This window comes from Vidua chalybeata, chromosome 20 (genome assembly GCF_026979565.1).
Source record: "Vidua chalybeata isolate OUT-0048 chromosome 20, bVidCha1 merged haplotype, whole genome shotgun sequence".
NCBI lineage: Eukaryota > Metazoa > Chordata > Aves > Passeriformes > Viduidae > Vidua > Vidua chalybeata.
In genome coordinates, this window is record NC_071549.1 from 9,482,272 (window position 1) to 9,506,252 (window position 23,981).

The 23,981-nt window shown below is 45.4% G+C and overlaps 1 protein-coding gene across 1 annotated transcript; it reads left to right on the top strand.

Moving 5' to 3' along the window:
* Positions 1–13: 13 nt before the first annotated feature.
* APPBP2 (amyloid beta precursor protein binding protein 2) lies at positions 14–23,080 on the top strand. Its single transcript, XM_053961239.1, has 13 exons — positions 14–213; positions 8,966–9,054; positions 9,720–9,871; positions 10,395–10,518; positions 14,588–14,756; positions 15,431–15,520; positions 15,973–16,040; positions 16,120–16,225; positions 16,519–16,643; positions 16,781–16,866; positions 17,190–17,380; positions 17,751–17,916; positions 18,107–23,080. Exons 1-13 carry the CDS (start codon positions 73–75, stop codon positions 18,358–18,360), a joined length of 1,761 nt encoding a protein of 586 aa, XP_053817214.1. The 5' UTR covers positions 14–72; the 3' UTR covers positions 18,361–23,080.
* The last annotated feature ends 901 nt before the right edge of the window (positions 23,081–23,981 follow it).

The following is a 23,981-nucleotide window of genomic DNA, read 5'->3' on the forward strand; positions in this document are numbered from 1 at the left end:
GTGAGGCGGAGCGGGCGGGAGGCGACGGGGCGGAGGCAGGGAAGGAGGGGAAGGCGGCTCCGCACAGCCAAGATGGCGGCGGTGGAGCTGGAGTGGGTGCCCGAGACGCTCTACAACACGGCCATCTCGGCCGTCGTGGACAGCTACGGGCGGGCGCGGCGCCGCGACATCCGCTCGCTGCCCGAGAACATCCAGTTCGACGTGTACTACAAGGTACGGCGGCGGCCGAGCGGGGCCGGGCCCGGCCGGGCCTGCGGGACGTGGAAGGAGAAGCGGCCCCGGGAGGTGGCCCGGGCCTGGCCTGGCCGGGAGCGCGGGGCTGTGAGGGGTCTCGCCGGGGACGGGCACGGCCCGAAGGACGGGCCGGGGGCTCAGGGCCTGTGCGGCCGCCCGAGCTGCGGCTGGAGGAGCGGCGGCTCCGGCCGTGACGGGGCCTTGTGGCTGCCCCCGGGAGCCGCCCCGAGGCCGCGGTGAGGGGCTGGGAGCCCCCGAGGGGGACGCGGAGACGGGGCCCGGCCTAGGGGGTCGTGGGGGAAGGTGCCTCTCGCCATTGCGGAGCGGTGCGGGCAGGATGAAGCCAAGCTGGCTGTGCTGGAATATGTTTTTTCCTTTTTTTCCTTTTTTTTTTTTTTTTTTTTTTTTTTTTGTAATAATGAATTGGACACGGTGATGTCAGTGGTTGAGGGAGCAGTTTGCCGTGGTTTAGTATAAATGAGCTGGTAGGAACCAGATGGAAAGGACTGATGGTTGTTTAATGCTGCAGTTTTATTGGCATTAAATTATTCCTTGGTGAAAGGGGCTGTTCCTCGTTCAGCTGCCCCTGGAATATACGGATTTGGTGTAAAAGGTGCACTGAGATGGTCCATTAATTTCTTATTGTCCACTAAACAGGCATTTCATTCATGTGCAGGAACAGCTGGAAATGAGCATTCATCAGGGGAGAAACACTGTCTATAAAAACCTACAAATACCTAAGATAGGGAATAACTCTCCTTTCCTCTGCCAGCAAATTTCTAAAAATTTAGGACTTTTTAAATGAAGTTACTCTTTAGACTAATATTTATCAACCAGGGGTAATGACCCATCATACACATAGAGAGTAGTAGTATTTACTGGAGACAGGGAAATTGCTTTTCTGGCATTGAAACAGGCATGTTTCTGTGAATCCAGAATCACGTCTCATTTTCTGTGTCCTGGTTATTTCATGTCTGCCTTAGGTGCTAAGAAGGATGGAAACCCATTTTTATGACACATGAGCATGCCTATAGATAATGATGTGATTGACATATCAGCTAAAGGCTAGAGATATGAAAATCACAACGTGGAAGAATATTTTGGGGGTGACTTTCAGCCGTTAATAAGTATGACCGTTGACAAGTAAACTTCTTTGGCATTGCCTGTTCTCACTTCATTCAGGTGAGAGGATGGTGCTCTGTGGCTTTCAAAAGCATGAAACAAAGCCTTCTGATGATAGAAATGTGCAAGGATGTGTTATTCCTAGCTGTTTAAAAACTTATCTGTAGGTGAGCTTAATAGATCACTGACTTTTTATGCTTTTATTAGCACTCTTAAATGGTTGCTTTGAATCAGGTTCACGTGGAGTTGTTCAGTGCTGAAGGAGCTCCAGCAGCACATCTGATTTCTGAGGAGACTCTCTAGCATGTTTCTTCTGCTGGGGTACCTGGGTTTGTCATCTTGCTGGGTGGATGATAGTAAAGGTGATGAGTGCCTGTCCCCAAAAGAGTGTTTGTCTTGTAGGGGCAGTACGGCTGCTGTTAATGACAGCGATTGCATGGACTCAGACTGGTTTGGGTTGGAAGGGACCCTTCTGCCCATCCCATTCCATCCCAGCCATGGGCAGGGACTCCTTCCACCATCCCAGGCTGCTCCAAGCCCTGTCCAACCTGGCTTTGGACATTTCAGAGATCCAGGGGCAGCCACAGCTGCTCTGGGCACCCTGTGCTAGGGCCTCACCCACCTTAGACATCTTTTTCTAATCTCTAATCTAAGCCTGTTCTCTGTCAGTTTGAAGCTTTTCCCCCTTGCTTTTCCTGTAATTTGAACTGTGTAAGGGGCACTGATATTCCCCTTACCAACCCACATCTATGGGATGTCCTGATGCAGAATGAACCAAACTGGGCCATGCCTGCAGTGAGTGTTCTGTGCCTGTAAGAGTGGGCTGGGCTTCCATGTCCTCAGTGTCATCTTTTCTGTGCAGGACAACCAGCTTGGATGGGGCCTGCAGTGACCTGGTCTAGAGAATGGCATCCCTGCCCTTGGCAGGGCTTGGAACTACTCCAGTGTCCCTTCCCTCCCAAACCCTCCTGTGATCCTCTGTGCACCTATAGAACACTTGGTGACTGGTTCTTGAGTCTCTATTTGGACACAACAGCATCAAAAGTATCATTTGGGGTAGCTGACTGAGGTTAGGCTGGGGACAGCATCCCTCTCACAGCGTGTGTGGTGCTTGTTTTGCTGTTCTGGCTCAGGGTAGTTATTTTGAATATCAGGTGGATATTAAATCCCAGTTCTTCATGGTGAGCCATATTCCATATGGCCTGACCATTGAGTTCTTTGAAGTAGAATTTCCAAAGCTATTAACAGTCTTTGGAGTAAGACAGACTAGAAGACTTCTAAATATTTGTTTGACTACATGGTGTTTGTTGCTGCCGTGTTGGAGGGTGTCAATTGTTTGTTAGTATCCTGTGTTACTTTCATTCTGTGATGAGTAAAAGGAATAAAAAATGTTTCCAATCTTTCATATAACTTGTAAGTAATCGTTTTTTATCTAGGTAGAAGTCATGGTTTGTGATACTTGAGAAACTACCACTGATTTTTGCAAAAAAATAAAGGTGATACCAGTCACATTTTGTTTTGATCTGTGGATGTTAATTGTCTGTGGCTATACAAAAATGTTTTCATCATATTCATTGGTAGTAATGCTTAACATTTGCCAGGCTTGCCCAGGTTTACCAACGTGTCTAGGTTGATTCAGAAGCTGGAGGTGAGATACCCCAGCAGAGACAGTCAATGTGCTGCTATTTAAGAGGGAAAAAAATACCAGCAGTGTCTTGGTGTTGCTCCCCAGGGCACCCTCTAATCCAGGGTTTGGCTCTATTGTCATAACTTACTGCCTTTATTTCCCACTCCTTAAAAAATCCAATTTGTTTTACATCTTCTAGAACTGATAACTTCTGGGACATGCCTTATAAACCTGAGTGGGGAATGGGTCTGGGACAGCTGCAGGATGCTCTTGTGGCTTTGGTAAGGAGTGGGTTCTGCTGCAAGGTGACAGGAACAGGCAGGTTCCTCATGCTGAGCATATTTATCTTTCTGGAGCATTCTCAAACAGTGACTAAAGCACAAAACAAGGCACTATCAAATAATCATGATTATGGTAAAACAACAAACCTGCCCTGCTTCAGCAGGGTATCGCTGCATATCTCTTTTTTCAAGCACTGTTTGACTTTTCCTTGCAACCATTAGAGAATTAAGAGGCAGAGCAGGATGCTTGTGAGGATGTCCTGGAAATTTCCAAGCCTACATGAGCTACAAAATATTTAGAACTCTTATTAATGACAGCTGTATTTTGAGGAACTTAAGAACTAGTTTTGTTACAAGTAACACCTGCCTCTTGGGGGGGGAAATAAAAATGTGCACACATATCATACTTTGTTTCCTTTAGTTGTTTGCCAGGTTTGTGTACATCCTGGTTGGGTTTTTTCCTAGTTAAACTAGTTAGATTCTCTTGCCTTTTTTTTTTTTTTTTTTTGGGGGGGGGGGGGGGAGGATGAGTGAGAGGGTGTGTAGGTATTAGAAGCCAAAGAAAGAAATATGCTGGATCTCATATAACTCAGACTCAGCATATGAGCAAAATGCCAAAATTGTGTATTAAGAAGTAGTGACAGCTGGAATAAACTGCAAGTCCAAAAAAACCCCAACAAACCCAAAACAAAAGAACCCAACCAACCAAAAAAACCCTCAAAATCTCTGAAAAAAATCAGCTTATTATGTTCTGCAGTTTGTTGGGGTGAGGATGTTTTGAGGGAGGGTGTTCTGTAAAGAGTCAAGGTTGTTGGCAGAAGTCTGGTTTTGAACTCTCTAGTCAGTGTCTTGTACAGATTTCATTTTTCCCCCTTGTGCCTCTGCTTTATACTCTATTTTGCATAATTATCTCATGACTTTGGTTCTCAAGGTGCTTTGCTGCTTTAGCGTTCCCTGTCCCAGGTATTTGTTGCAGTTGCACAGTGCCAGCCTCATCTTGGGCTTGGATTGGGTAACAGGGAGTTTCATCCCATGCTCAATTTCCTTTTGGAATGTCTTTTCTGGGTTGTGTGTTTCTCTTTTCTTCCAATTGATTTTTCTTGAAAATAATTTGTTCTTGGAATGTTTTCTGGTGAGATCATTAACCACAGGAGCACTTGGAGATGACATTAATTTGGTTTCTGTCACGTTTAGGTATTTTTTGAACCAAAGAAAATGAACAAGCAGGAATTTGCTGACTGTTGACAACAAGCAGCAGAACGTCCGTTCTCTGCATTGCAGCAAAGGTTGAGTTTACTGATGGAGAATCATTATGAGCATTATTTCTGTCCATTAGAATATAACAAGCTTGTCCCAAGCTTGTCTCCAGGGGGTTTGATGAGAGTGAGAAGGATGAACTCCCCCTGAAATAAAGTGTGGCTGTGCTGCTGCTTCAGTTCTGAGCTTCCCTGCCCAGGGAAGTACAGCCAAGGTCACAACACAGAGTGTGAGGGAGGCAGAGCATCCCAGAGCTTTCTGAGGGGCTTCTGCTGTGACCCCCAGGGTGAGCTCACAGACTGAACCCCCCTGGTTCTGCTGCGGTTCTGGGGTTAGGAGTTAGACGTGTGTGTGGGAAGCAGCGATGATTTCACACGTGTACAACCTCTCTGTCACCTGGCAGGAGCAGAGTGTGCAGCAGGGCTGCACTGAATGCTGCTGGGCTTCAGTCACATCCTTATAGCACCCCTTCAGATTAAAGCCTCCCAGTGAAGGAGAATCATTGCCTCATGAGTTTTTGCCAGTTATTATTATTAACACATGCCTTACTTCTACAGTCTAAATTTAGATGTGAACTGAACTGGCTTTGCTTGTTAAGTCTTTACTGGTTTGCAACTTCTTGTCTTCTAACTTGTACTACTGAGGCTTTTTTTTTTTTAACCTCTAACTATGGGGGACATTTCCTCATCCTGATATCTTCCAGCTTCCCTACCTTTTCAGTAACCTTGTTGAGTCTGAGACACCAGAACTCATCATAATTGAGATAATGAGGTCACATCATGAACAGAGGTGTTGAGCTCCTGCTGAACAATAATTCCTATTTCCACTTCATTTCCTCTGGGCTGATTGAGCTCCAAGCAGGCTGGGTTTTCCCAGTTCCTGAGGAGAATCACATGTTTGTGAGGCTCTGACTTTGTCTCCCTTGTGGAACACAAACTCTGCTACTCTGGCCCAGAGAGCAGAGCAGGTGGGAACATCTGAGGTGTGCAGGCATTGGGCTCTAGAAGTTGTCTCTGAATTCATGCTAGTTCAATAACATTGGGTTTTTTCTTGGTTATTTATTTGATTGAGGTTTGTATAGATCAACCTGGTAGCTGGCACTGTGCTTTCCAAGGACAGCTGGAATTTTCTTTTTTTCCTGCCTTGAACAATATCCAGTAGAAGCAGTGCTTGTCCAGAGGGTTTTGTAGATGATTTTGAAATTGGTTTAAAAGCATGAAATGTACCTAAATTTTGAACTGATTATTTTTGGTAATGAGTGAATTGTTGACTCAGGAAAGCTTTTTCCTTCCTTGTTGCTTGGGGAAGGAAGATGGTGGTTTCAGCCCAACTTTTTTCCCAAATTCTGCTGTCAGTTAAGTACACTGTCCTTCCCCAGTCTGGCCTGATACTCCACATTACATTATTAGGCATTACAAAACATCCTGGGGAGCTTCTTAGATTTCCTCTGTAATTCTTACTGAAATATCCATGTTTTTCAATCCTCTTCCAAAATGGAGCAACAGGAGCATATTTTTCAAATTGCGTCTTCTTCAGTTCCTTTTCTAGAGGATCCTTGTACAGCTGGCTGGAATTAACTCCCATCTGCTTTAAAAGATTATTTAAAAATATTTTTATTAAGTTTAGAGAAAGTTTGGTTGTTTGGGTTTTTTTTAGCTTAATCTACCCAGAGAGAGAAAGACAAGAACTTTAATAGAATTATGATATAATAATAAAGTTAATGTCATTAATATGTTTAACTGGGGACACCACAATGTGCAGCTTTTGTAACACACCCACCTGGACATGCAATTCAGCATCAGACTTGGATCCTAAGAAGGGTTGTGGCGAGTTTCTCACAGCTGTGCACAACAGCTGGATTGGGCATGGGTGTAATAATCCACCTGTATATTAAATTTATACCTGTCCTCAGAGCCAGAACTCATGTGTGAGCTGATGGAGTTGGGAGTCATCTTGCAGGCTTTGAGTCATTTTTCCATAGTTAAAGAAAAATAAATCCCTGGTAGGTTCCAGATAGGTTAAGCTGGTGTCTAAAGCATTTCTCTCTTCAGAGCAGAATAGTTCTTTAGAAGTCCAAAGCTCTGTGTTCATGTCAGGGCATGTTTTTCTTGAATCGCTATTTTGTTTTGTTTTCATGTTATGTAGCAATGCTGTGGTCAGGAATTGTCTCTCTGGAGCTTTAACAAGAGAATTGTTTCTTCAGTCTTCCCAACTGCTTCTCAATGAGTGTTACTGGATCTCCTGGAATTACTTCACAGTTTGACGTATACTCACTATTTCCATGTCAAATTTCATTTGAAAGTATTGCTGTAACAGCCACAACAGTTCCAAGAGGCTTCCAGCTGAGTTAATTCCTCAAAATGTTTGCCAGTATGTTGAGGGAAGGGGTTACAGGGATAGTAAAAGTCCCAAAGATGTTGTATTTCAAGTTGGAGCAGTGAAAAATTTCAGCTTGGACTTTGGGGCCCGAGCCAAAGTTGACATGTGCCCAAAATTATTGCAGTTCCAAAACTGAGGGTCCTGTGGGACCTTCCCCCTCCCTCCCACCCCACCAGGCCATTTACTCCTTGGCAGTCTCAGAACCTCTTGTAAGAGGGATTCTCTCCTTACAAGAAGTGTTTATGTAACCTCATAAATACATAAATTTTTAAAAGTCTTACTATGGTTAATTTTTGATAACCCAGGAATCTCTGGGATTTTGGGTTGGTGCTACAAGGTGGTAGGAGGGAGTGATGATACTGTACTGGAGCACTGTGAAACGTGATAGTGTTTTTGCTTGCCTTAAATCCTGCTACAGTGCTTTGGGGATGTGTCTAATCTTCCTCCAGAAATGATCTCATCAATTATTGATGGGATGCCCACCTTCACTTTGGCCATGGAATACCAGGCAGTTTAAACAGCTGCTTTTTTTTTTTTTTTTTTCTGCAGAAAGTACATTTTAGGTTTTATAGAGCATTTGCTATGAGCCAGCTGTGCTGAAGGAATGAGAACATTTAAGCATGGCTGTAGCTTTTAAATACAGCAGACTGGCTGTTCCTTCAGTGCCAGAGAGAATCCAGCTCCAGCAGGAGCTCTGATCCCTTTGAAGTGCAGGGACACGCTGCTTTATCGGAGCAGTAACTTTGCATGCAAACTTGCTCTGGTTTTTAAAAGACTTCCTTTTTTTTTAATGTTCCCTCAGCAAAATAGATAACAGAGAGGAAAACATTCATTTCTGGCAATTGACATTATTAGGTCAAAGTATTTTTGAAGGTTTCTTTGTAGGTTGTGTTGTTAAAATAACAAATTTGCTGTGCTCTAGAGCCAGTGTTGTGTGCTTTTATAAGAGTTGACTAGAACCAAATTTCTGGCTGGAGATGTGCTCACGTGCTGTGTTTGGAATATTAATTAATCAGCTCCTAGTGTTTGTGGGGAAAAAGGTGAACCAGGCACCAGATGCTTATCACTGGAAGCATTTGAAGGCATTATTAAAACTGGGAGGAATATTAATGTTTCCATTTAAGCACTGATGGTGCCTGTGGCAGGTGTGGAGTGCTGCTTCCTTAGGTCATGTACCCTCCTGTGCTCATCTGTGGGTCAGGGCCTTTAAGATAATGGGAATTAAGAGTTCACAGTGGATTTCTCTGACATTTCTTTGCACAGTCCCTTTGTACCTGTGTAAATCCATGGCATTTATAGCCTGATGTGGCAGAACTTAACCATGCACTGCATGGACAACTGTTTGTGGTTTTTTGTGGGCAACTCAGCTGATAAATTTGCTTATCTGCAGGTACAAATCACTGTGGGCTTAAAACAAGCCAGTGTTTTTAATAAATGCATGAACAGGCTCCAGTTTTCCCATTTACTGCTGGGGGAGTCACCTGTGGGAGCTCAGGTGTCAGTGGGGACAGGGCTGGTGCCTGCCTGTGGTGCTGGTATTGGTGAGTGACCCCTTGCAGAACTTGTGGGTTTGGGTTTATTTATATCTGATGTATTGCTTTATATATATTTATTTATATATTGATTTATTTATTTATATCTGATATATTTGCATTGTTACATCCTAGCTTGTGTGTCATTTAAACATGTTCTGAAAGCATTTGGTCTCAAAACTGTCAATTGTATTTTTTGCCAACTTCAGTCATTTCTGGCTTTTTTTCTTGGATTTGTAGTTCACATGTAGCAGTGTTTTGGTGTTGCAGGAGGGCACAAACACCTGAAAATACATCCATAGATTAAAAAAAAAGCCCTTGAAACCATCTGTGGACCTCTCATAGCTCAGTTTTTAACACTGAAATTGTGCTCCTGAGGTGAAATCTTCTGATACAGGAACTTACTTTTTAGCCTGCTGATTTCAATGCTTTAAAGTCTAGATTTCATCATAAGTTATTTCTGCTAGTAAGCTGAATTTCCCAGAAAAACTAAATCTTAAATACTAAGATGAATTTACCTGATTATTTTTCAGCTTTACCAACAGGGCCGCTTGTGCCAGCTGGGTAGTGAATTTTGTGAACTAGAAGTTTTTGCAAAGGTGCTACGAGCTTTAGATAAAAGGTGAGTATCTTAATAGATCAATAATTCTCATTTCAACTCTTAATCTCTCCATCTAGGAAGAGATGTTAAAAAGAAGCACAAAGCAGAAAAAACAAACTATGCAAAACCCTCCCAGTTGCTCAACACCAGAGGTCCCAGAGTCCCTGGGAGCAGCAGTCACAGCACCCATTTCCTGCTGATTTAGCAAATCCTGAGGGAAGCTGATAGGGTTGCCCCAGTTTGAAGAGTTTTCCTGTCATTAAATATTCCAATTTGTGGTGTTACAGAACTTGACTGTTTTAGATCAGGTTCTCTGTAACAGGGATGAGCTTTGAGTCTTCCGACAGCAGACCCGCCCATCGCTGGGTGATGTTAATGGAGCCATCACTGCTCGTTTGTCTGCGAGTGCTGGGGGAGGGAGGGGGGGGTTTGGGGCCTCCTCCCTGCTGACTTTGAGCTGGAAACGCTCTCTCCCAGTTTTAATCCTGTGTGGGCAGCTTGTGTTTGGCTTCCAGCAGAATGTGTCCCTTGGTGTGGATCACCCAACACCTGGGATCCATCAGCTGTGGCCTCACAGGAGGGCTTGCCCTGATCTGCTTTGGGTTTGATTTCTCTCCTTGGAATTCATGAGAGCCAACTGACTGCTTTCAAACCTTCATGTGTAACCAAACTCTGCTTTGTTGCAGACATCTGCTCCATCACTGTTTCCAGGCTCTGATGGACCATGGAGTCAAGGTTGCTTCTGTCCTGGCCTATTCCTTCAGCAGACGGTGCTCCTACATTGCAGAGTCAGATGCTGCTGTGAAAGAAAAAGCAATCCAGATTGGCTTTGTTTTAGGTAACTGCTGCTCATGGGCTCTTTGCTTTCTCTCTTGCAAGCTTCAGTTAATCTAACATTTTTTTTTCCCCTGTTAAAGATAGGCCTTTTAAAGAATTGTGTGTTTTGGAATGGAATTTTTAGAAAGCTACTTGGTGTCTTGAGAGAAATATATTGGATTTTAATATCTGAGAATGTATAGACTTGTTAGTTCAAACAGTTCAGATTTAAAATTGGTTTGCAGATGTGATGAGGAATTTGCATGATTTTAGTGTAAGTTCTTGGTTTTTTTGACAGAAATCTGTAGGAAAACTCTGTAATAACAAAAAACCATCCTAAACCAAGTGTTATTTCCTTCAGCTGTAGGAGAACTCTTCTCTTACATTTCATCCTTTCCAGGTCAGGAGGGTTTGACCTTGACAGGATTTCTGTCTGTAGAAGCAGGTCTATGAAATAAATGATCTTCTTGCAAGACCTGAGCAAACCCTTTTTCTCTTGGAAATGTTTTGCTCTTCAAATTGCTGTTTGTTGCTGATTTTTGCAGGGGGGTTCCTGTCAGATGCAGGCTGGTACAGTGATGCTGAGAAGGTTTTCCTTTCCTGCCTTCAGCTGTGCACCCTCCACGATGAAATCCTTCACTGGTTCCGTGCCGTGGAGTGTTGTGTGAGGTGAGCTCACCTTGAATTCCCAGGAAACCTTGGAGCCACCCAGCTCCAGATGCTCCTTTAGTGTTCTGCTGCACCTAAACCCTTTCCTGGCTAGAGTTGAAGATCAGGAGGTGCTTGTTTTACACTAATCCCTGGATTTTCAGCTTCTAAGTTGGCAGTACAGTACAATGGATTAAAAAACCCAATGTTTTGCTGTCCTGTGTAATCTCTCATGGGTAACACTACTGGATAATAAAAGTGGTCCAGCAGTTCTTGTTTCCCAAGGATTTTTGCACATGAAGGAATGTTCTGTGTTGGACTTTGCTGAAGTTCTATTTACTACAAAGAGAATTTGCCAAATCCAAGTGCAAACAGTAGAGATACAACTGAGCAGAAATAAAGGCAAAAGTTACCTTTCCTGATTCCAGATCCAGCGAGTTCTCTTGCTCCATGCTGAGTGCTTAGCTCTGGGCCTGGGTAAAGATCTGGCTGTCCAGTTCCTGTGGGCACCTCTGGCCACAGCTGAAAACATTTGGAAAAGTATTTTGGTTTTATTTTTTGCTGTTAGAGTTTTGAAGCTGTCTTGTTCCTCAGGGCCTGCAGAGGTTCACATTTCATTGACAGAGGCCTCTGTTGCTCTTCCTCTGTGTATTGAGGTGTGATGAACTGCAGGCAGGAGCTGGCTGGGTTGTGTTGCTCTCACCATGCCAAGGTTGTTTTTGTACACTCCAGATGTGCCTATGGGCACCTGAAGGCTGCTGGGCAGATTTAATGTAGGATTTTTTTTTTTTTTGTTTAGCTGCTCTAACAAAGAACAAAGCATGTGCTGTAGTTATCTGAATCTAGAGCAAAACTTGTTTGGAAAGCTGCTCCGAAAAAAGCCCTGCATCTTGTTTATGGTTGGGCAAACACGAAGAGTAAAGAGGCTTTGCCAAGAGCTGCTGCTGTCCTGTGCCAGCCCCAAGGCCATGGCAACACTGCTCTGCCTGGTTCTGCTGGCTGGCGTTCCAGAAATGATGCCAGGAGCCTGGGCACACGTATCCAGCTTCCTAGAGCTGGGGAGTGATGGATATAGAGGCACAGTTACTGCTTGGTCCTTTGCCTTCTAATTAATCTAAAAAAAGTTTTCTCGTTGCATCAGGCTCTTTGGCAAGCTGGAGAAGTTGCTTAAAAATAACTCACCTTCTCCAAATAGAAATGAAAAGAAGGGAAAGAAAGGGAGGGGGGGAAAGGGAACTATCTCTGCTGGACAATAGTGTGGAAAGGAGGTTTTCATTCTGTGCTGGAAGAAAGCACCCTGTGTTAGAAGAGCCCCTCTGACCTGGGGTGTTGGCTCTGTTTGGCAGAGACATCCATTGTTCCCTGGGGAGCTCTGCTGGGACATCACCCCTCTGGGCAGCAGGAGCAGTGGGAAACGTTCTGGCATCTCCCAAACACTCAGCATGTTGGTTTGGAGTTGTATCAACCTGAAAGAATGGAAGAAGTGTTTAGCCCTGAGAGAAGGGCTAAATCTGTAAAATCTAAACACCTTCGTGTGGCAGAGAGCAGTCGTTAGACTCAGTTTACTGCCTTTCAGCTTGAGAGTAAATGGTGGTGTTAGCACCTGATCTCTCCACGCTGAGCTTGCACTGGAGTTGGGGGGAGTTTTAAGGGGACAAAATTCAAGTCCAGATTTTGAAAATATTACATTTTCTCTGGCAAGTCAAACCTCTGGGAGCTGAATGAATACATTGCAGTATTAATAGAACACAGTTTAAAAACATGTGAAATTTTGTGTTATTGAGGCACAACTTGGTGTTTCCTTGTTGTGGCAGTAGTAAATTCTGTGGAGAAGCTGGGAAGGTGTGAGGTTTCTCTGAGCTTGTACCCTGCTTTTCTGGGAGTGTGGTGCTCCTTTTGGTTTGCCTTCTCTCATTATTCTGTGTTGAACAATGGGGTACTAATGTGTAACACAAATATGTGGTTCGCCCACTTCATTGTTGCACATTTGGCTGATTCTTGGGTTGTTTTCTTCTGGTGGTTTTAGACTTCCTAAGCTGCTGTGTTGGCTCTGAGAGACTGAGTTTGTTGGGGGAGGTTAGTCCCCAAAAGCTGTTATTGCAGACATCAAAGGAGGTTCAGAGCCATTAGCATAAACGTCCTGAGGCCTTTTCTCTTCTTCTTGGCTTTATCTCCTAAGATTCCTTTGGATTAATAAAGGATTTTTTGTTACTCAGAACTGGATCACATAAACTCTGCTTATCCTAGAGGATTGGCTTAGGTTTAGCTTGGGTTTTGGGGAGATTTCTTTGTTTCTAGACACTATCACTGAAGCATCCAGACACTGGATATGATCTTTCCCAGGAGCTTATCTAAATTGCAGTGCTATCCCCACTGGCTTATTCCATTACATGGGATTTGGGCTCCGTGGTTTTGATGTTGCAGAGCAGTTCCCAACTGAATGGTGTTGGCAAAATGTTTTTTTTTCTCTTTAGGAAAACTGTTTACTTAATTCTTCTCTCGTTTCTTTCTAATTCCTGTCTCTTGCTGCTGGAATGTTCCTGTGACCAGGCACACAATGCACTTGTACATCGTGTTTGGTTCTGAGGCTTTATTTAAGGAAAAATGTGGGGGTTGCTTTTTGCTGTCTGTTGTTGAGCCACAGTGCAGTTTCCCTCTGGAGAGCTGGAATTTGTGTAGCTTTTGCAGGGTTTTGAAGGGCTTTTCTTTTGATGTTCTCCTTGTGCAGCAAATCCGCATCTGTCATGTGCCCACTTTCTGGCCCTGCTTAGGAAAACGGAAACTTTATTTCCTTTCTTGTTACTGTTGGAGTTTGGTGATGCATTTGGGTGGGAAACAGAGGGACAGTGTTGGACAAGCTGCTCTTAGGATGAGCTGAGCTGTATCACGGGGGAATGGCTGCAGTAGCTTAAATCTCTATTTGGAGCAAGTGGAAACAGGTTTAGAAAAGAAACTGAGCAAAATTTTCACTGTTCACTCCTTCCCCTTTAACAACTGATTGGAAGTTTTATCCCAATGTATGATATCAGGACTAAAATGCTGTTCCTGTACATTAATCCACGTAGTCAGAGTTTGAGCCTCTTTGCAGCTTCCCTTCCCTCTGTGCAGTTCTCCCTGTGCTGTGTTGCCCTGATTTCCCAAGCCTTGCCTGGTGTGTTCAGTCTCTGTTACTCACTGTCTAATGACACATTTCCAGCAGGGACAGTGGAGGTTAATTCACCAAAATTCCATGTCTGCTCGCTGGCAGGTGTTTGCCATGCAGCAGGAGCAGCTGCCCTGGCTGGGAATCCAGCTCTGCCCTTGGGGCTTGGAATATCAACACACACCCATTCCAAATGCACCTCGTTAAAGCCCTTGAGCATCAGCCTGCACTAATGCACAGATTCTTTGTTTTTAGTGATAATAAGTGCCACAAGCTGGAAGTGTTACTTATCTGAGAAACAGGAGTAGGTTTCAGCAGTGCTGGGTGTTACTTGGCTGTATTTGGGTGTTGACCTTTCAGATGGGAAGGCAGCAAGACAGGAGAGGGAAGAGCAGGGGATGTTTGAGTTGTTGTGATCAATAAAATGGTCTCTCCTGGTGGAGATGGTTCTCATGTGGAATGGATGTGACTAAATCTTATGTGAAGACTTCCCCCAAGCCCCAAAACACAAAAATTCCCACTTGGAGCTATTCAGGGTTTGGGGGGAGAGTGTAGGGATGCAGGAAAATGAGCTGTGTTGCACTTGCTATGGCTGCTTGAGGTTGCACCCTTTGGGAAGGAGGGGGAAGGGACTTCACACTGTCTAGGGCAGGGTGTTGGGAATGGAGTCTCACTGGTATTGGGAAGAATGGATTTTATGGAAAATGACACACAAAGTCACCACACCGGAGTGGTTCAATGCAGAGCTGCATCAATAGGTAAAATCCTGTGGCATCTCCAGCAGGAGAAATTCCTGCCCTGTGCCCAGCTGTGTGTGACCGAGCCCAGGCAGGGCAGCTGTGCTGGGCTGGCAGAGCTCTCTCCCTGTGAGTGTCCCCCAGATCCCTGGTGCTGCTGCAGGCAGAGGTTTCTGCAGCTCCCTCAGCAGCTCTCTCTGCATCCCCCAAGGTTGCTGCACGTTCGGAACGGGAACTGCAAGTACCACCTGGGAGAGGAGACGTTCAAGCTGGCGCAGTCCTACATGGACAAGCTGGCCAAGCACGGGCAGCAGGCCAACAAGGCGGCGCTCTACGGGGAGCTCTGCGCCCTGCTCTTCGCCAAGAGCCACTACGACGAGGTGAGGGCTTGGGGGGCTCTCCTGGCACTGGCACCTCCTGGATGTGCCTCACTAGTCCTGGTTCTGCTCTCCTTGGCACTGCCGGAGCAGTAATTCATTTAGCCACTGTTGTTTCCATGTATTGTTCTGTGTTAGTCTGTGAGCTCTTCACAGCACTTGGACCAACATGAACATATGTGTGTTACCTTGTCCACATGTGTTGGTCACCTGTAAATTAAATATTATCAAAGCTTATTTTAATAATTGAAAATGAATAGCAGAACAGTCTTTGCACCTGGTTTGTTATGCTCTTTCTGAGGTGTAACTACTCCATAAACTGGTTTCCCTTTAATCCCTAAGTTCACTGACAGGGTGTTGTCCTGCACAATGGGAATGGTGAGGATTGCTTAAAGATTATAAAATACCCTGTTCTGACTGTAAAAGTCATTTTAATATTATAACCCTTAGATTAATATAAAATACTTATATATTCACTATTAACCTTAAAAGTGGGGTTTAAGTCTGTCTTTTAAGACATAACTGGACAATTCATTACACATAAGCAATCAAACTGTGTATTTTAAATTTTGGAATGTAAATGACCAGCTTTTCAGAGGCAGGTAATATTTTTCTCTTGATGCTACAATGCTGTGAAGTTCCAGCTTCCATTGTGTTGGTGCCTCTCTGTCCCACAGGCCTATAAGTGGTGCATAGAAGCCATGAAGGAGATCACAGTTGGGCTGCCTGTAAAAGTAGTGGTGGATGTGCTACGGCAAGCATCAAAGGTGAATCTGAAATCTCCCCGTTGCTTTGGGTACTAAGTTGCTGCCCAGAATGGCTGAGGAGAGGTTGTTACCTCCAGAATTCTCCTCAGGGGCCCTAAGGATTGTTGTTTGTGCTTGTCTCAGAATGGGTGGGGGTGTTTGTTTCTATTTGTGTCTTTCTGAAATGGAGTTAGAGCTGCCCAGGTGACCGTTGTGACAATGTTAACCTGCAAACTCCCCTGGAAGGGCTCTGATCCCTCTTTGATCTGGACTAGGTACAGCACAATCCCTTCAGTCAGGCAGGATAAAATAACAAGTTTATTAATGCTGAGCTCCTTTTCTTAAATAACCCAAAAGTCCTTTAATAACTACAATGATCTTTTGAAATTAAAAACAAGAGTAAGTGTGGCAGTGTCTGGAGGGGCTGAGCTGTGAGTGCGCAGCTGCTCACGTGCTTCCCTTCCCCTGCCCAGGCCTGCGTGGTGAAACGGGAGTTCAAGAAGGCTGAGCAGCTCATAAAGCATGCCGTGTACCTTGCCAGGTAAGGGCCATTCCAGAAAGAACCCTTCTAAAATTATACTCAGCTTGCCTCAGTTTGTAATGGAAGTGTGTTTGTGCAGGGAGCATTTTGGAGCCAAGCACCCCAAATACTCCGACACGCTACTAGACTACGGATTTTATTTGCTCAACGTAGACAATATCTGCCAATCTGTTGCCATCTATCAGGTAGGCAGCAGGACTTGTTTCTCTTGATGCTTTTCATCTCTCAGATGTTGTAGTTAATTCATGGAGATAGAGAATAGTTGATTTCATTACTGCAGTCGTGATGTTTAAAAAAACCCCAAACACCACCAGCTATGGGGCTTTGCTTTCTTGGTCTTCCTCTCACTCGTGTCTTTTATATAATTAGTTCCTCAAATATGTAGAGAATTTCAGAGCCAGTAGATTGATCATAGAGATGAATTTGGGTTTTTTTTCCTGTGTTAACTGATGAAATTGTGTTTTTGGAACCCTTGCAGACAGCGCTCGATATCCGGCAGTCAGTATTTGGAGGTAAAAACATCCATGTAGCTACAGCTCATGAAGATTTGGCTTATTCTTCATATGTTCACCAGTACAGCTCTGGGAAATTTGACAATGCACTGTGAGTACAACACACAGCAGCACAGTTAGTGCTGTAAATGAAGAAAAATATTCATTGCATTAATATTTCTAATTTTTCATCAGTCAACTGCTGGCATACATAAACAGATCCTGAACTTTTTATTTCAACTCTCTCAGATTCCATGCTGAACGTGCTATTGGCATTATCACTCACATTCTCCCAGAAGACCATCTCCTCTTGGCCTCTTCAAAGAGAGTTAAAGGTAGTTCCCTTTGTTGTTTGAACCATTTGGTTGTGCTCATCCTGGTCCCTCCCAGGCAATGTAGGTTGAGTTGTCTTTTTCAGTGGAGGTGTTTGTAGTCCTTGGTGTTTACAGCACACTTGTAAAATACAAAAAAAACTTAACCAGACGAGTTGGAGTGGGGGGATGAAACTACAGAATATAAAATGTGTTGGGAGCTTGACACAGCAGTGTGACAGCAGTTGGTGACAGACACAAAGCCTGGGCTGTGTCCCCAGGTGTCTGGGGTCCCTGGCTCTGAGCTGGGCGTGGGCACAGTAACAGTTCCTGTCTCCTGTCCCCAGCTCTTATCCTGGAGGAGATTGCCATAGACTGTCACAACAAGGAGACAGAGCAGAGGCTGCTCCAGGAGGCTCATGACCTGCACCTCTCCTCCCTCCAGTTGGCTAAAAAAGCCTTTGGGGAGTTCAACGTGCAAACAGCCAAACACTACGGCAACCTGGGCAGACTGTATCAGTCCATGAGGAAGTTCAAGGTAAGACTTTACTCCTGGCCTAAAACCTGCAAGACAGCTGAAATCTGTCACTACAAATGAGGGGTTTCAATGTCCACAATTCCCAAGTTCAGTTGGTAGTTCTGTGCTTGGAAAACTTGTGCAAAAATAATCCATGGAGATGGATGATGCCCTCAGAGGATGACAGAGAGCTGGGTGCTGCAATCTACTGATCCACTTCACTAAAGAATTTGAAGAATTTGGTTTATATTTGGCATCGTTACTTTTTGCCTGTTACAAAATGCTACTGTTTGAGCTGCTACATAGTTACATTTATTAAAACTAATTTTCCCCTCTTTTTGTGGGGTGGTGAGTGGTGTCTGGCTGACCTGTGTGAATCTGGCCCTGACAGGAAGCAGAGGAAATGCACATCAAGGCCATCCAGATCAAGGAGCAGCTCCTAGGGCAGGAGGATTATGAAGTTGCCCTCTCCGTGGGCCATCTCGCCTCCCTTTACAACTATGACATGAACCAGTATGAAAATGCTGAAAAGCTTTATCTGAGATCCATAGCAATTGGTAAGTGACTACAGGAAACTTAAGTTCAAGTCTTTGGAAAATAACTTGGCTGTTAATCTCTAGACAACATTTTGTGGCTAGAACATAAGTGGAGAATGAAGGCAAATTTTGGTAAAAATAACCTGATAAGTCAGATGCAGCCCGTGGATATTTTACCTCTCAACTTGGTTTTTCTCTTGGGTTTCTCTAGGAAAGAAGCTTTTTGGTGAAGGATACAGTGGACTTGAATACGATTACAGAGGTCTCATTAAACTGTACAATTCCATTGGCAATTACGAGAAGGTGTTTGAGTACCACAACATTTTGGCCAATTGGAACCGGTTGCGGGACCGGCAGTTCTCGGTCACGGATGCGCTGGAGGACGTCAGCACCAGCCCCCAGTCCACGGAAGAAGTGGTCCAGTCTTTTCTGATGTCTCAGAGCCTCGACGGACAGAGCAGCTAAGAACTTGGTCAATTAACCAGTTAAGGTTTTTTCCCCCAGGTTACAGGGGGAAAAGTCATACTGTGAAATCTAAACCATGTAGTTCTCTGGGGGCTGGAATTTGCGTTGAAACACTGGTCCAGTCTACTGAAGAGTGCCCATACGGATGAATGTGTGTTAAATTCCTCTCAGCATGTGTATGGCATGTTTAGTTCGGCTCACATTTTTAACTTGGTATTCCCAAAAAAAAAAAACCCCCTTCTTTCTCTCTTCTTTCAAAAGAAGCTACTTTGCAGAAAGTCTGCAAGAAAACATTAAATAAAACTGTTTGAGTTGAAAAGAGTTGCATTCTTATTACAGATGGAAGGTTTCATCGAGAGCTTTCTGCTGATTCCCAGAGAGAACAAAAGCTGTACTCTGAGGAGCTGTAGGAGAAAGGTCTTGCTGCTGTATCATTGTAGCAAAGTTCATGGTAAATAGCCAGCAAAGGGAGGATGTGCTGGCCTTGGCTGCTGCCTTACCAAGAAAAGTGGCAAAGACCCGCTCTGGAGAGCACCATCCGCTCGTTGTGTGCCACCTGTGCTGCTGTGGATGCCCTGAACTGGACCAGAACAGATCCCATAGACCAGCACCCACAGTGTCCTTGGTGCCACCACCAGTGCTCCCCTGAGCAGGACCAGGACACCACAGTGGACCAGCCTGCTAGAAACTGCTTTTGGACCAGTGGCTTTAATTTAATATTTCTGCCCCTGCATTCACTTTGACAGTAGAACTCTCTCATTTAGGTGTCTGATCAGTGCAAATGATATCCATGTGATAGATCCAGAGCTAGGAAGTGAATTGATGGTTTGTCTGTACCCAGTGAGCTTCTGCAGAGATTCCTGGCAGTGCTGCAGCTCCACACGCTCCACTCTGCTGCAGCCACTCCTCCTCTCCTCTCCCACGGGCTCTTTCTCTGCTAACAGAGGCCATACCGTGTTTATACCAGTGAAGAGTTTTGTATTCCAATCCAGTTCCATTTTCTGTTTCTGGAGAACACAACTTACTGTACAGTTCGCAGGGGTCAGTGAAAAATGCCAAAAAGCACAACAGGTCTTTTTTTTTGTGATGCTTCATTTCTACATTAAACAAGAGTACAACCAGAAACCGATTCCTTACGTTAATTTACGAAGCAGAGCTCAGCTGTACAGACCCTCTGAGAATGCCTCTCTCACTAGCTTGTCTTAATTCTTCTTCTGTTGGGGGCTGTGTGGTTGTGTGGGTTTGGGTGTTGTTTTATTTCCTAATGTTGGGTAATATTTGAAAGTCTGTGTACCACAAACTAGAACCGACTCGCTGCTGTTCCCTCAGCTGTGCCAGTGGCACCAGCAGTGCCCTGGATCTGGGATTCTGTGGGTTCTGTCAGTTTTGGGGGTTTCTCTCCCCCTCTTTTCAGGGTTTGTACCTTGGCCAGTCGCTGCTGGGGCTGGGCCGGCTCTTCCCGCGGGACTGGGACTGGATGTTCTGCTTGGGGTCTGGTTTTTCATTGGTTTATGGGGTTTGTGGCAGGGAAAGGTGCTGGATGATCTTCAGGGAAGAAACAGAGGTTTTGGACATGACTTGGAGCTTAATGGCTCTTCTAAGAAATGAAATTTTACAGGCCAATAGTTCATATTCTGGTGCCTTCAAGTGTTTTTTTGAGGGGGAAAGGCTGAGTAATATCAACTTTTAAATGCAATGACGTAATTAGTGAATGCAGATTAATGATTGCATACTTCGAATATCTTCACTGAGGTGAAAAGAAGTATTTGCATAAAACCCCCTGTGGTATTAGGACTTAACTGCAGTGTGTCTGCAACAGCTGCTCAGTGAAAATCCAACTTAGTTATGTGTGGATTTAAAATGTGATTTATTTATAGCAGTTTTTGTTTTTGACTGTGTAGGAGCTACAGACAAATTCAGCTATACAAGGCAAAACCTTCTCCCTGAATGCCCATGGCACTGACAAGTTATAAAGTTCTTATGAGTTCTTAAGTCCTATTAAAAGGTATTTAAAGTTAAACAAAGTACGTAACAGTGTCAGGACTTGGGCAGGAAAGTGGCTTAAAGCTGTCCTGAAGAACCTGAGTGATTCTGTACTGCAGAAGTGTTAGTGCTCCCAGCTGGGTACATGGGTTTACACTGACATGGGCTGGAGATCATTTACCCACTCCATGTTCCCAGTCTTGTGGTCTCCAGCTTTTGGCTAAGGAATCCCAAAGGTGTGTTTGGGATGAGGAGCATTATTTGACTGACACCAGTCAGTGGCCTGCGTGACCCACTGCTCTTGTGCCAGCCCTGGTTGTGTGTCCTTGTTCATGGTTTGCCTTCAGGTCAGGGCAGCTTCTGGTGTGGGCAGCCTGGGGAAGAGCCGTGCTTCCTTCCAGAACCAAACCCATCCCTGCAGTTGTTTTGTTGGTGGCCCCACTCCCAGCTCTGGTGGCCGTTCCTCCGTGTCCTTCCCCAGAGCTGCCTCAGCGCGGTGCCTGCCCCGGGCATTGGCTGGGCTGGCAGGAAGGAAGGTCCTGACGCTCCCTGGGAATCCCTTTGGCAGAGGACTTGGCCAGGGGCTGTTGTGGTGATCCTTGAGGGCTCCAGCGTGTTCCTCCTGTGCCTGCAGTGAATCCTGGCTGGGGCTGAGCTGCCCCTGCAGCTCCATCGTGCTGGGGCAGGTCCCTTCTGGCTGTGGCTGATCGCTGACGCTGCTGGAGCATGGCGGGTTGGCAGGATGATGCTGCAGCTGCCAGGGACAGCTCTGCTGCCTCCTGGGACAGCTCTGCTGCCTCCTGGGACAGCTCTGCTGCCCCTGCTCAGGACCTGCATTTGTGGCTGGGATGGCACAGAACTGATCCTGTGGGGTTTGGTTCTGTGTCTCCCAAGTGGAGCTGTTGGAAAGTTCTGTGTTGGCACCTGGAACCTCTCTGGGATGCTGTGCTGCCGCTGTTTCTGTCGCTCTCTCTGCTCTCACAGTTTGTTTGGTGCTTTTGAGGAGTGGGAAGCTGCTGGGGTGGTGCCAGAGGCAGGTAAAGGACTGGTTGGGGTGGATCTTGTAGCAAGACTCCAGTCCTGCCCCGCTCTGCCCCGGCAGAGCTGCAAGCAGGGGCTGCAGTGCCCTCTGTTCCCCTCTGGGGTTTTCCAGCGCCCCGTGGCTCCTCTCTCCCCTCCTGCCGTAGCCCAGGGCGGGTTTTCCGTGCACGGCTGGGTCAGTGCTGGGCTGGGGCCTGGCAGGTGGAACGTGGATCCAGGAATGAATGGTTGGCATTTCTAGATGCACAACGTGCCCATGCAGGGGCTGTTGGTGCTGGCAGTGAAAGGGCAGACCTGGGAGTGGCAGTCCTGTGAAATGCATCTTTTCCTTGAAGGTGAGTAAAGGAATCACCCCAGAGTCACTGGGTGCAAGTGGTGAGCGCGGGTGTCACCTTAAGGTAAATTATTTTCACTATTGATGAAGTTAAACCCTCAATATTTTACTTTGTGTGAGGTTGTTTGGGTCAGTGAGGGGGGAGTTTGCTCGAGGTGCCATTGCTGCTTCTCATGGTACAAAATGCACATTGAAGTTCATTCCCTTTTTCAGTCCTGAGCGTGGGAGAGCACAGGAAGGAAAACTCTGTGCCTCAAATGGGGGAAGCTGTTGGCAAAACCTCCCTTGGGTGATGTGGATGGGCTGGACTCAGGCAGTGCAGGGCAGGTGCTGCTGGTACCAACCTTTCAGCAGATCCTTCCTTCTGCTGCCTGTGCAGAACCTGATTTTATCTGGAAGTCCTTGTTCCCTTATAAGAAAATTCAGTTCAAAGCTGCCCCTGCACTGTGGGGTGTGTTTGACACTCCTGGCCTGGGGCCCTTGTGCCACTGGGCCCCGGGAGGGCTTCGGGGAGAAGCGGGGAAAATTTCCTTTATGCAGAAATAAACTCCAATACCTACAAAGAATTGGCAGCACTGGGAATGCTTTTGTCCCTAAATCTCAGGAACGTTTTGGGCAGTGACGCAGGTGTCCCTGGGTGGTGTAAAGTGTGTGCTCTAGGGTCTCGTATTCCACTACTCCTTGCAATCCTCGGTATCTATAGCATGAGTGGCCTTAGTGAGTTTGTTGAAGTGCACATTTTTTTTTTTTTTCTTTTCAAAAGTAAATTTTAAGATGAAAAAGATATATACTATATAAATATATAGAGATATTTAGAAACTTGGTTTGTGGTGCACAAGTTCAGTGTTGGATCGCTAAATACTCGTCGCAGGTACCATATGTGTAACTTTTCTGTATATTCCTTTCTGGGAAGCAATGTTGCCATGGTAATTACAACTTTACAATTTCTTTACTACTTAATGATGTGAATGAATTCTACATTTTATTGAATATTACCAGGTTCAGTACTATTTTTATACTTTATTGAACTACAGGGGATTTTAATTTAATAGCATTAAAAAAAAAAGAAAAATATGTTGCTTGAACTGTATAACTGTATAAATTGAACTACTTACACAAACCCACCTCTAAACCAGAATCTCCACCTGTAGTGCCACGTTCATTTATATAAAAGTATCTTGCTCATTACTAGACCTTGCAGCCCCCCCTCCCTGTTGTGTCAGGATGGAGGTTTTGTACCCCACTTCTCCCTGCCATCCTTTGTGCCCACGGAGCCATCCTCTGTTTGTAACCAGCATTGTGATATTCTGTAACTGTATTGCTCAAATGAAATATTGACCTAATAAATAGAGTGTTCCCGCAGCCTGGAGTATCTGCAGTGAATTGGTTACAACTTCCCTCCCGCAGTGCCTGTCCTTGCCAGGAGAAGGTGAAATCCCTGCCTTTGGGGTAAATCCTTATGGATGGGGCTTGTGTTGATACCTCTGCAATGTGGACAATGGGAGGGGGGAGCCTGTGCTACTTGGAAGATGCGGATCCTTCCCAGATCCTTCCCTGCTGCTTGGGTTTTTTTCCCCCTAAAAAACAAGGGGACACAAATTCTCTCCTGCAAGTGTGCACTGGCAGCACCTTGTGTGGCTGCCTGAGCACAGAGTGGGTTAAAAGTCAGCATTTCTGGGGGGTTTTATTTTTAAACCATCAGGTTTGTGTGACCTGCAGCTCCCCAGCTGTGCAGAGGCCTCCCTTCGTCTCACGGGGCTGAGATTTCCATTTTTAAAGGCAAAACGCCCTGGAACACTCCCCTGGCTCTGAGAGCCCAGGCCAGGCTTACGAGGGTGACCCCAGAGTCCCTGGGGCTGTGGCAGTGCCAGCTCTGCTCCTGTAGCCTGAATTCCATGATGGAAATGGATACCCCTGTGTGTGCTCCTGCAGCTTTCTCAATTCTTCCTCAGGGAAATGACAACTGGGGAGTGCTGGATCTACACTGCCAAGAAAAAGCCAACAACACTAGACTCCAAAGCAATTCTGTTTGCTGATGTAAAGGAAGAATTAACAACAACAACCCTGAAAGTTCTGCCCAGGTGAAGGGAAAACTGAGGTATGAATGAGGCTGTTCTGCTGATTTTTGGGGAGAGCAAGTCCAGCTGCCTCTGCCATCTTCTAAAATGCAGCAGCAGGAAAGGCAATCCCTGTAACATTGCATCCTGTAGTTTATTCCAAAGATTTTCTGATCCTATTTGGAGCAGGAACCCCTGAAGGTGAA

What these genes read in the sequence shown, in the direction of transcription:
- APPBP2 (XM_053961239.1), top strand. Translation starts at nt 73, where the DNA reads ATGGCGGCGGTGGAGCTGGAGTGGGTGCCCGAGACGCTCTACAACACG. An exon ending in GCCGTGGAGTGTTGTGTGAG is followed by an intron (nt 10,519 to 14,587) that starts GTGAGCTCACCT and finishes GCATCCCCCAAG; the next exon opens with GTTGCTGCACGTTCGGAACG. An exon ending in TCTGAGATCCATAGCAATTG is followed by an intron (nt 17,917 to 18,106) that starts GTAAGTGACTAC and finishes GGGTTTCTCTAG; the next exon opens with GAAAGAAGCTTTTTGGTGAA.